The sequence below is a fragment of the Papilio machaon genome, chromosome Z, assembly GCF_912999745.1.
Source record: "Papilio machaon chromosome Z, ilPapMach1.1, whole genome shotgun sequence".
Classification (NCBI taxonomy): domain Eukaryota; kingdom Metazoa; phylum Arthropoda; class Insecta; order Lepidoptera; family Papilionidae; genus Papilio; species Papilio machaon.
Window position 1 is genome coordinate 3,775,499 of NC_060016.1, and position 13,235 is coordinate 3,788,733.

Sequence of the window (13,235 nt, forward strand, 5' to 3'; positions counted from 1 at the left end):
ATCATAAATTCTTAAAAGTTTTCAAGGTGATTATGAATTTGGTTGCCTTTCGGTTGCACGCTCCAATAAATATCAATTCCCTAGGATATGGCACCTGAGCCAGCGTCGGTTTCATTGGAGTTTCAATACGAGCTACAATGTAATGAATAACATCCCAACTATACACATCAAATCAATGCTAACTTTACACTTTATTAAACACTTGTATGTTCAAATACTTTCATAGTTTGTACTGAATCCTATAATTAGTTTTTTTTTAATTCTAGAGTGACTTTTGATAAATAAAATTGTGATAAAACTATTTAAGTGTCACCTTTCTTCATAATATCTTCAGTGAAATCTCGCGGCCTCGTAATAAAATCACCGTCGTCACCGCTTCATAATTAATCAAACCGCTAATAAGCCCAATTAGTATCCTATACTGTCTTCAGGAAATTAATTATCAAGGAACTTTATGCAGTGATACTAGAATTACTATGTAAAGATTTATAAATGAAATGACTTTTATATGTTTTATGTTATATTTCTGTACAGTAAGATTTTTTGGGCTATTTCAGTGTCAGTTGAATACTTAAAAGGAAATATTTTGATGATGGTAGATGATATTAGTATTATAAATCCGAATGTTGGGATGGATGGATGGATCTTAGTTTGAAGGTATCTCCGGAATGGCTTAACAGATCTTGATAAAATTTGGTACAGATGTAGAACATAGTCTGGAAGAATACGTAGGCTACTTATAAAAGTTTTTTTTTATTTCGCGCGGATGGAGTCGCGGGCGACAGCTAGTACCCTATATGTACATTTCAAAGGTTTATATGCTACTTTGTATACTATGAAATAACTATATTGAAATAAATAAAATGCTACAACATATTATACGGGACAAAGAGGCGTGGCCACACAAAGTTAGGAAAACGTTCATTCAGTTTACGCGCCTTTAATCAAAAACAAATATTGTGAGCACAGTTTGACCACGTTTTGTTGATGCTTTTCAAAGATTCTAAACAACGCTTGGGGCACGTAACAATTTAAACGTTCAACAAAATTGCACTTTAAGGCGGAGACTGAAAGATCTAAAATGCTTCAAATTTTAAAATTTCTCAGCGCTGTTATAGGTATTCTAAGCACGGCATTGAGTCCATCGTTTGCACGATGACTCTGTTGTTAAAGCTCTTTGAATAAATAGTTTGCGATACCGTATCAACGAAACGTGGTAAATTAATATCTTTACGTTTTGAGTAACAATAAATAAGTAGAGCCAAATGTAATTTTATCATCAGTTTAAACTTCATAGTAAAGAGATTTGATTAAAAACATCGATTAAAGTGAATGACTCGATACGGACTTCAAAGATATTATGTGAATTGAAATCAGTTATTATGATAAATCTATTGTGCGGTTCTAACTTCAAGAGACATTATATAAAAATTAAATGTTTGATTTTCAACTGTTTCTTGCCCCTGCCAGCATTTTTACTTGGCCATTTTCCAGTAAATTACCAATTGATCGCGTCATTTCACTCGCCCGATTGTACCGCAAACTAAATTGATAAAAAATATTTTTTGCCATTCAAAACTTAAGTCAAAGTACGTAGTATATTTAGTGCAATAAAAGAGAAAAGATTTAATTAAATTTTAAATCAAAAAGGTTTTAAAATTAAAGTATAAAAATGTTAAAACTGTATTCATATTTGAGTGTGCAATAAATTTATTCAAGTGACTTTACAACTTTTCCAAAAAATACATGACTGGGCCGCAGAATACAGTTCGTAGCTCGACGGCTACAGAGCTCAGGTGTTCTCAACCTCTTCCTATTTCTCAAAGCGAATCCACGCTGCGGCCCGTATTTTATAATGACACTGGGAGCTTGCTCAAACGACGTATGCTCGCTGCCCACTCAAGGATTACCTTTAGGGCTGTGTCTCGGTTGTTATCATTATTTGTCTGGAAAGTTTTTGAAATCTTCAACGTTTAAACTTTAGAACATTTTATCCTTGAATATTCTGAATAGTTTCGTTAAAATTTTTACTTGACTGCTTCGCTGAGCAAGATCCTGTATATGTCGTATATGAATATACTTAAACCGTTCCTCTATTGCGGATCCATTTAAAATAAAATAAAATGAGAAAAGACTAAAAGGTTAATGACCTCAGCCGTCTCTTAATTTTATTCGTTAACTAGCTGTTGCCTGCGACTCTGTCTGCGCGGAGTTAAAAAAACTTAATAAGTAGCCTATGTGTTCTTGCAGACTATGATCTACATCTATGCCAAATTTCATCGACATCTGTTGAGCCGTTCTGGAGATACCTTCAAATAAACATCCATCTAAACATTCGCATCTATAATATTAAGTTTACAACTGATACATGTCCGTGGGCGATATTTACAAATCGTAGAGAATGTAATATTCGAATGCATTTCATGGCTGATTGGCTTCTTGCATCAAGCTCAATTCAGTGACTCAATATTCCCGAGCTGAGGTAAATCGCTTGCAATCTGGTCATGTTGAAACTTAACAATTTATACACAATTTAACTTCCATTTTATGTCAAATGTGGAAAATAATATAACTAAGATAACATATAACATGATAAAACAAAAATGACTATATAGTGTAATAAACTGAAATATGTTCTGCTGAACGGCTAAGGTTTAACTCCCAAAAGAGGAAAACTTTGATAGAGCATTTCTATTCTGATTTACTTCGGAATTGTATTGATAGATATGAATCATTCCCAAAGGTACAGTCTAATAGTGAAAAACATTGTTTCCTAAAGTGCAAGCACTTTTTATATGAAAGTACGGGCGACAACCCATGACTTCGTCCGCACGGAATTAAAAAAAATAACTGAATAAAAAAACATTCAAAATTTGTCTGTCTACAAGTCTATGTTTGTTCTGTATAACTTTCGAAACTGTTAAACAGGGACAGTTACTAGAAGGTAACTGACGAATACGAGACTAACTTACCGTGGGTTTCTGAGAAAAAATTCCCGTGTAAAACATATTGTTATCTCTGTTTTGTCAAAGATGATGACAGAGATTTTTTATGTTTTATACGGAGATTTTGGTCTCAGAAGCCCACTATATTTTTTAATTTCACGTTGACGAAGATGCGAGCAACAGCAATTTCAATATAAACTGGAAGCTTGTTACAATAACACAACAAATAACGAGGTTAAGACTGAACGACTAAAGACGATATCGAATAACGGCAAACGTTTGCACGAGGCGGCTGCGAACTCAGTCTAGTGATAATAGCTCTATGACAGAGAATGTTAAATTTAAGGAAACTTGGGGAACGTCGTTGTGTTTCTAGTGTCGCTTAGCTAGGTCAGAGTTTGCGACGCTTTTACCAAAATCACTCTGGGAGAGGAAATGCATCAATTGAATCCGCATTTACGTTATAGACAAGCGGTTGGATTGGATTTATATCCAAGAATCTCACTTAAATAATTATTTCGTGACTGTTCCTAAATTTATGCATATTCCATTTATTGCAAACTGTAAATAGTAAATACATAGTTCGATATTTCCTTGTTTATTTTCGTTCAGCTTCTCTTTTAAGGTCTTTTTCCACTGAGTGGAATCCAGCTTAAAAATTCTATTAGTTTTTCCGCATAACACTAGCTATTCAGTAATGTTTACAAACGTTAATACCCGGTAGATAGCACGAATACTGAGTCGAGTGGAGGCTCTGGACCGCACACAACATGACTTAACTAAGGTAATTAGTGCTACCGCTACATGACTTGTTTTTACGACAATCTTAATTAATGCATTGCCTGAAGAACACCTGAGAACTCGTGGGGGTTTTAATTTTTAATTGCATTGTTGAGTTTTAGATACATTTAACAGTATGTATATTTTATGTTCATAATCGTACTAAATTCCGCGAATAGATGGGCTGAAACGTATATTTTTATTTACTAATCTCATTATATTTGAGACTTAGATTTTCAAAAGATTTTCTTTTCGCTTTTCATTATTTTATGCCCATCATCATCCTTTCCTTTCTCAACGTAGGGTCGGTTTTTAAGTCAAAAATTTTTAATAAAAAAAAAATTAAACTAAATCGTTCATACTTGAATTTTAAAAACCGTAGTTATATTAGAAACACACCTAGTACATATATCAATTTCACTCGAGGTGGCTGCATTAACTCGCATTGTCTACCAACATGTAAGTAATAAGTTTTGTTTATGTGCTCAAAGTCTTTTTAAAGAGGATCGTAAAATAGTAGATGTATGCACGCCCGCACCGCTCGTAGCAATCCTTTCATATTTAAATAAACGAAACCACAAAGTATTCTTTTCTTCCGATTGAAATACGGTAGAGGCAAATGGTCGATAAAACTGGTCGGTAAATGGATCTGAGGTCTATAGAATCTCAGATTATCAAAACCTAGAAAGTTTTTAAATCATTTCTAAAATATGCAGTTTGTCACAATAGTATTCTACACTACATAGATATTGTTCTCGTATATCAGACTATGTCACTTTTATAACAAGTCAATTCATCTCTTATGGGTTTCACTTGGCTATGTATACATGTTAGTAGTAATATGATGTATGTTGCATATGTGAGGGTATTTAATATGTATTAGACAAGAAATATACCCCTTTATTACTAAATATTAAAAGATGATAACTTTGGCTAAAAGTGACAGTCAAGGGTAATAACCAACCATGGGTTTCCACTTGATATACTGTGAAAAACTGTTTGAAAAACAACTTGAAAAACTTAATGTTTTTGTACGGTTGTTTAAATAATGAAACATTATGGTAATGTCGAAACAGGATAACCTTAGAAACTAAAATAAAATAGCGACCATGAAATTGATTTAACTAGAACCAGAGTCGTAAAGAAGGCACCTTCTGGAAAATGATTGTGGCCCCGAAGACTGTTTTATATACGGCAACTTCTATGTTTTATGCGACATTTTAGAGCTTACATCGCCATCTTTTTGCGGGCACTCCATTACTTGTAACATACGGTGCCGTGTAGCCACAGTCACTACCCGGTGTAAGTACCCCCGAGTGCCGCGTGAATATGTCACATGTCCCGTTACACCCTCACACCCTAACCCTCTCACCCCCTACTCCCCTCTACCGCCTGTGTTACCGTCGCTGAATTAAATAATGGATTGGCTTCGCATAACAACTATTTCATTCTGTTTACACGCTCCTCTAAGAGGTAGCTATATATCAAAACATTTTTAAAATACTAGCAGAGAAATTCAGATTTTTATTATGATATACATTTCTTTATTACATAGTGTAAGTTGTACATAGTTTCTTCCTTTATATTCTTCCTTTATATCTGCCACTTCAATATAAAATGATTTGTATAGTAAATGAAAACCACGAAACATAGGCAAACAACGTTTAAACTATTCTATGCGAGGTAGCCATCTAAAGGGGAAAGGTCGGGTTCGTAATATTAATGGTATTGCCTAAGGTATGCTTGGATTTTACTCATTAGGGGTATTATGCGGCTATTTGAGAAATGATAAATGAGCAAAGGTTGGTTTAGCGAGGAGGGAAACTTCGGAAGGCATAGCCGTTTTGTTAACATTTTGCTAGAGAATCATTAAGCTCAGTTATAATCCTTCTATGGTAACGATTGTTCTCCGTCGGGCCGATCAGCCTATTAGTCAGTCCGATGGGACTTTTCTCAACATTAGGCCGATTGAAGAAATGTTTGTCACAACGTAGGCCGTGGCATTTTTTCACAAAACAGTTAGCATGTAAATTCATTTAACTAGCAAAATATTATTTCTATTTTCATATCTATTAATATTTCTTTGCTCGATGTTTATAATATTAATAGATGAATAATGGAAGGAATCTCTTTCTCTTTCTCACTCATCTTCAATCTTATTTTCAATGTTCATAATAAGTTCTTTGCGCGCTCAAAGTGCTTGTACTCGAAATGATATCAAGCGATGATTAACGCATTCAGTTTACGAATATCGAAACTGCAACGCCAAGAACAATAAGTCATCGAGCCACATAAATTACAGGAGCACAATCTTGCTTAGGGGGAATAGCAATTAAGCGAGACCCTAGATTATTTACTGCTACATAAAATAAACCATCGCCGTTATTAACGACAAATACCGTAGCGTGATATGATCGATATACCGCTCGCGAAATTAACTCACAATATTTTGGTGAAACGTAATTGACTAATGGATACGTGATCGAGCCTCGACACTATCGACAGGCTGAACTTTATTTTAATCTCAATAATAATATCGCCCAACAAAGAGTCATCAATCTTAATTAATATGAATAAACAAATGAGTAATACATATATACTACATTAAAGTATAGAATTATAGCATCTGCTAATTGTATGAAAACATAAGTTGTTTACTGTGGCTCGCTTGGCCTACAAAATAATCGGGTCAGTGGGAATATTTTTTTGATTCTATTGACCTTATCGATTCCAACAATTTTCTCAAAGTATGAGATATTCTAATACCAGCACACGCAGTTTTAAACATAATGTTTTTTTTTTACAGAACATGAGGTTTTCAATTTTTTTATTATGCAAGACTCGCAAAATTGACTACCGTAAGTTTACTAAAACGATGTTTTTGTCAACAGGCATACCCGGAAGAACGCTATCGGCGCCGTGAGAGACCTATCCCGGGTCTCTTCACCTCCATCAAACTCCCTGAAGCCGAGCCCCCAAACGGGGTGGCGCCCCTGCTGGATTTTCCGCGGGGGCGCATGCGACCGGTTACTTTCCTCGGCGAGAGCCTTCATGGCAATGTAAGTACAACTTATGTAATAACACTCACGCTGTAACCCAGGATTACCCTGTCGTACATTTATAGCTACTTCTAAATTCATACATCTACATGTAAACACTTGTCCGTTGTTTCCCTCTAATACCAACGGTAAACTAAAAACCAACTGTGTAATACAAATTTAGAAATAATTGTAATTTAACACCGACAGGATGAATCACACGCAAATAATAATTTTGCAAAAAACCGAACTGATTCATCAGACTGACTTACAAAAAACTTGCTCGCCTGTTTCGCCTGTCAAAGAAACAGATGTGCTACCGTACACCCTTGTTTCTGAGGATCAAATACGAAAAACCCTTAGCAAAGCTTCGATACTAATACAAAACAACTTCCCAATTGTTCCAAATCCGGTTTATTTAAAATTTAGTTGCAATTTTAAGTCAAATTTAAAAAATCATCAAACTGGGTTTTCGATTCCACTTGTTCTGTTTGAGATGGCATTGTAAGAGGTTTTTGCAACACTTTGATATTACTCTTGTCGGGTTCTGATGAGCCCTCTATAGACTCTGTAGCAGTTGATTCCCTTAGTCCAGGGCTAGATTCGCCAGTAGTCTCAGGTGTTGTCAAATTTGGTTTCGAAGCTTTTTTCTTTATTTCTTTCACTTCTAGCAAATTAACCGTTTCATTTAACTCGATAATTGCTGAAATAATTGAAATACGCTTATATTTTACAATTCTAGTTGTTGCTTATTCAAACATTACTCCAAAAAATGCTTTTAGACACTGTATTGTTAAACACGTGTTTTAACCCTTGATATTGTTGACGTCAACATGACATCACCCAAAATATGTATCACCACACTGGTTTCGTTATAAGTAATTCATTATATATTGCTAAAGATCTCATTTCACAAGCCTACGCTTAATAATCTTTCAATATCCATGATTTGTTTAAAATCCGCGCTGGGCACTAGTATTATTGGTATGTTTAATCTAAAATGTATTTGAAACACTGTCTAAGATTTTTATGGGAAGGCCTTTACATTATAAAATTCATAAAATCTTTTACAAGCGTATCATTTTAAATATTAACTAATGCTATCTCAAATTATATGCAATTTTCAGATACATAATTAAATCTGTATGCTAACGTTTGATTTCACCTGCTTGTAAATGAGATCCCGAAGCTTTTTTCTGTATCTCATTTTCCTCTGCCAAATTATGGGGCTCACTTAACTTGACCGGTGCTGAAATAATTTGAATCTTACTTATACCTATTGTTAAACGAAAATTACGCAGGTTTCTATTATAGTTCAAAGTTGATCGACTTTGACTTTTGAAGACTATAGGTTCCCCAGAAAATCCTAGTTTAGTAATAGTGATAAAAAAATATATTTTATAAAGCTATTTTATTAGTAGATTACTCATTAATTTTCAAGTCGCTAAGTCAGTTTTGTATTAATCACGGAGTTGATATCTTAATTTGTGTTTGATGTATCTTTTTCCACTTCAGGCTGAACATTAGGCTTCTGTAGAACATTAAAATGATTTGGAGATCCACTTTTATCGTCAGATGTTTCTTTAGGTTCATCTTTAGTTTGCTTACTTTGATCTTCATTTGTTTTGTGTTGAATGTTTTCCACAGTGATTTGATTTTTGGGATCCAACATATTCTTAGATATATCCGCGGACCTTATCTCTTCTTGTTTGGGTTTTTCACTTAAATTCATTGTACCTGTAAAAACACGTTCCACATTAAATAAAACGATTCTGATAAAAATAGTATCTGTTAAGAATCATGAAAGTGAAGTGGAAATATAAGAGGTTCAAAAATTATATATTGTATGATCCCTAAACTTAACCTTAAATAATAATATAGTAAAAAGAAAGTAACGATAAAATGAACCCGCTACCACTTTTCATAGTTTAAGCTTTTAAACATGATATGCAAACTTCAAACCTAGTGCATATTAACAGGTGTACTTTTGATTTGTTTTTTACTGCATAAATGTTTCTATATCGTATTTCTTACCCGTTAAAGTTTGTTTTATATCTTCCTTAAGTTTTCCATCTTTCATAAGATCAAGAATGTTGTCAACAGAGAGCTTCTTTTTTAGTTTCTCAAAAAACTCCTCCATTATAGCTCTTGTTTTTGTATTTTTTGTAATATTCTTTTAAAACATTTTTTTTAATGGATGGTTGGGTTATTGTAAAATTTTGAAACTATTTGATTTCGATTTGAACGTAAATTGCTGTCACTTTATGTTTAAAAATTATTGTTTTATTTCATAATTTTCTGGCAGCGGATGAAAAAGTTTTCATGCTGTCGTTTATTATTCTCAATATACATTAACCCGAATTATATGCTGCCCAGGAAAATACTACTACTCGCCATGTTGCGAAAACTTCGGCACTAATTTCTTGTGATGGCAATTTCATAAAAAATAGTAACATTACGGCATTGACGTTGTTGGTTATCGTCAAGTATTACGAGTATTTTATTGTGCTGAATATGCATACATATGCAATTAACGTTATATCTAAAATATCGGATGTTATTTATAAATGGCATTGTTTGATGTATTAACGTAGATGAAAAGTATCGGGAAAAAACACTGGAGCTTCTTTTGTTCATAATAGGGTTTCTGTATGAAACACTAGCGATCACCCGCGATTTCGTCGACGCAAAATTTAAAAGAAAAGTAGCCTTTAATATATCCGCATACATCAGCAGGCCACAGAATACAGGCGTAACGTGGACGCAATTCCGCTTTTTGTTTTATGAGTGTGGTGCCTTTTCTTATTAGGAAAGGATGGGAAGGAGAAGTGGATTTGGAGCATAGGAAGGGTTAATATCATCTTTCTGTGCGTCTCCTTTTCCGTTGATTAAACGTAGTCAACGCATCTGCATTGTCTTTGAGGGTGTCCGACTTTTCTACTCAAATGTCCGGCCAAACTAATTGGTCTGTCCGGCTAGTAGGTTTGGCGACCTAGCAACCCTACATACAAACATTCCAATTTTATAAACTGTATACAAAAGCCACTTCTCCGGCCTTCGCATAGGTGGATATTTAAACCATTTAAGCAAAGCTAATTTAAGCTACCTTATGCTAAGGGATAATACATTTAATGGGGAAGAAAAATTTAAAATCGTTTAAGAAGTTTTAGTTTATTTTTTACAAATATACATAAATACCTCTCTTCGTCTCACCTCCGTAACTAAACTGTAGAAGAAAAAAATTAGTATGACATCACTCACCGCATATTATATTTGCTTGGTAAACAATAAACAATACTGTTCTTCAGAGATAAACGGATACATCATGAATAGCAGCGTGCAGGGGAAGTTTGTCTAGGTTGCTACACTCCACTAAATTCAGTATGTTTGTTCTTTCTTAATTAAAATACAACAATGACACGTGCCTCTGTTTGCCAAATCTACCACACACAGTTGGTAAGCAACAGATCTAATTAGGATAGACACAAATATACAAAACTGAATATTTACATTGAAACACGTACGAAATAGGTATTATATAGTATTTATTGTCTATAATTTATTGTAATACTAATTTGTGCTTGCGACTTTGTGTGCGCGGTTTTAAAAGACTTTGTTCTATACCTGTGTCAAATTTAATCGAGACCCTAATCTTCTATTTTTTTCTCATTTCTTCTTTCATAAGAAATTTTCCCTGACAATATAAAACACAACAAAAACAAGAATTAGAAAAATCGGTCCAGCCGTTTCACGCGTGATGTCATAACCAAGGTATATAGGGATTCCTTTATATATATGTATACAGAATACATTACTATAGATTACATAGAGATGAGTAGTACTTATATTTTACTTATAAGAAGCATGTTTGGAATACTAACGTCTTGTCTACACGCTCCAATGAATAATGCTATCTTCACACGAGGGTAAAACAGTGGACAGTGTTGGACTCCAAAGTTTGAACGCAAAGTTACTGCCAAAACAGTTTCATTTTGTCCTTGTGTATACTTTTAAATAGCAGTACTGTTCTGTCCTACAGTTCTATCGTACTCTTTTGCCCTCGTATGAAAATAACATAAGAAGGGTGTATGGAACGCCTCCGTCTTGTCAACGCGCTCCAATCGAGTGAATAACGCGAGGCGTTGGTGTGGAATAGAACTGTACTTGATAGATCGCTATTTACATTGTACGGAAAATAGGAGAATAACTTGCTATAAAATAATAGGAAAGCTTTCTCATAATCTTTAAAAATTGTGACTTGTCGTTAAAATTTCCGTTTTAAGTTGTAGTGTTGAATGTGCCAACTTTGAAGGTTAACCTAGACACGAATAAATCTTTCAAAATTTAAAATATTTTAATAGTTATTTTTGTTTGGAAATTAAACAGGGAATTTTCATTAATACAATTTTATAGAATTTCGCTCTCTCATAGAATGTAGAATATGAAATAATTAAACTATATAACAAAGCATTATTAAGGTTCAAATAATATTTGTTGCGAAGCTTTGAGGTTGTTTCGGGGTCAAGTGGGGTGGAGGGAACATTTTTGGACACTTGTCGCCCCGGGCAGCAGAATGTCGGCCGCAACTGTGCCTCTAACGTTTCCTCTTTGACAACCACGTGGAAAACTTTTATCACTTGTTTATAATTTATTTCGTTATATTTTCTAATTCAAAAATGTATTTTTAATGATGAATATCTATATATATATATATATATATAAAAGTCGTGTTAGTTACACTATTTATAACTCACGATAGGTCGAACTGATTTAGCTGAAAATTGATGGGGAGCTAGCTTAGAACTAGGAGACGGACATATGACCTTTTTTATCTTGTGTGCATTTTTTTTATTCCACGCAGACGGAGTCGCGAGTAAAAGCTAGTTTAAAATAAACATTTGAGTTGAAGTCTCTTCGTATCTATTAGGGTGGGTCAAAAAAATCAACTATTTTTTTTTTACAATTAATACGGAAAAATGGGTTACTAGGCACCTTAAAAAAATTCTCACCAAATATGAACTCTTAATTTTAATAGGAAGATCCTCCGCGTCGCAGTTTTTCATTTTTTTCTCAGTCCAATAGAAAAAAATTCATTCCTCATCATTAATTGGTCGTACAGAAAAATTTTTTTTTAGAATTTTGTAGGAAATTTAATGCTCTACAAAAAAGGTATCTTATGTTTTTTCCGTAAACCTCACCATTTCACTAATATTGAAGATTTAAGATTGATTATTTTAAGTCAAATGTCACTTTTGTTTATGAATTTTATAACTCGACAAGAAATGGCTATTATTGAATGCGCAATAGAAATTTTTGTAGCAAATTAACTGCTCTATAAAAATGGTATCAATATGTTTTGGCGATTAAATTAAGCGTTCAAAAGATATTCAATAGGAATGAATTTTTTTCTATTGGACTGAGAAAAAAATGAAAAACTGCGACGCGGAGGATCTTCCTATTAAAATTAAGAGTTCATATTTGGTGAGAATTTTTTTAAGGTGCCTAGTAACCCATTTTTCCGTATTAATTGTAAAAAAAAAATAGTTGATTTTTTTGACCCACCCTAGTATCTATAATCTATATATACCCGTACAATAATAAAATTAATACTAAATTGTTATTACAATAGAGATAAAATAAACATGTTTCATTTAATTCTTAAAACATTTATTTTACGATATTTATAATATACATAAAACTTTTTTCCCAGAACACTACCGTACATAACAACAGCTCTATTTATTCAAGTACAATTCTCATGAATATTTATTCTAATAAAACGATACGTTAAATATAAATGAAAAAGCATACATCGCGTTGAGGGCCGGTGTGAAATAGCACCCGGCAAATTGACAGCCAAATGGAATTTTTAAATACTTACGTTAAAAGTGAGGGGTTTCCAAACGGAGGCGTTATCACACACCCATTATTAAAACTCCCCCAGTTTATTACTTGCAAAGGTCGTAAGTTACGCTTTATTACTTTCTTACAATCTTCGTAATCCTTAGCGTTGAGAATCATTGGATTTATTTATATATTAAATGCCAAGCTATTTAATTCATGTTGTTGATTAACATTTACTTACTGAGTTCTATCATTAGTATTTGTGGGTAAATAAAAAAACCAAAGCTCGATTACCTAGAGCACTCGGGTAAAAAATATTCAGATGTGTACGCAATTAAATACGTGCCCGCCACATCAGCGCCTCTACTGTCAGTCTGGCAAAAAAGCGTCAAGTTAAAATTGGAAGCTCTGCCAACCAGGATTTTTAAAGTTCGTGAGTGCCTTTTCTCCTATCCTTTGAAAATTAGCGGTTTACAGTCACACATATATTTATTTTGAAGCTACATGTTAAGTATTTTTCGGAGGCGCTTGACAAGTATAGTGCTTCAGTTTCAAGTGGTCGTTGTAGTCCTTAGACGAGTCCAATTCTCGTTATTCAGATGCAGTTTCGTTGTCACCCCTGGGGCGT

The 13,235-nt window shown here is 33.7% G+C and overlaps 2 protein-coding genes across 2 annotated transcripts in view; one reads left to right on the plus strand and one right to left on the minus strand.

Annotated features, from left to right (window-relative positions):
• Window positions 1-13,235, plus strand: part of LOC106719764 (epithelial discoidin domain-containing receptor 1) — a 61,053-nt gene that overhangs the window by 39,474 nt on the left and 8,344 nt on the right. Inside the window, exon 11 of the mRNA XM_014514205.2 lies at window positions 6,617-6,784. Coding sequence (XP_014369691.2) covers window positions 6,617-6,784 — 168 coding nt within the window. The remainder of the gene's footprint in view (window positions 1-6,616; window positions 6,785-13,235) is intronic.
• On the minus strand, window positions 8,237-8,922 carry LOC106719943. The gene is made up of 2 exons (XM_014514434.2): window positions 8,798-8,922; window positions 8,237-8,500 (listed from the first exon to the last, which is right to left on the minus strand). The coding sequence occupies exons 1-2, from the start codon at window positions 8,901-8,903 to the stop codon at window positions 8,244-8,246; spliced, it is 363 nt and encodes a 120-aa protein (XP_014369920.2). The 5' UTR covers window positions 8,904-8,922; the 3' UTR covers window positions 8,237-8,243.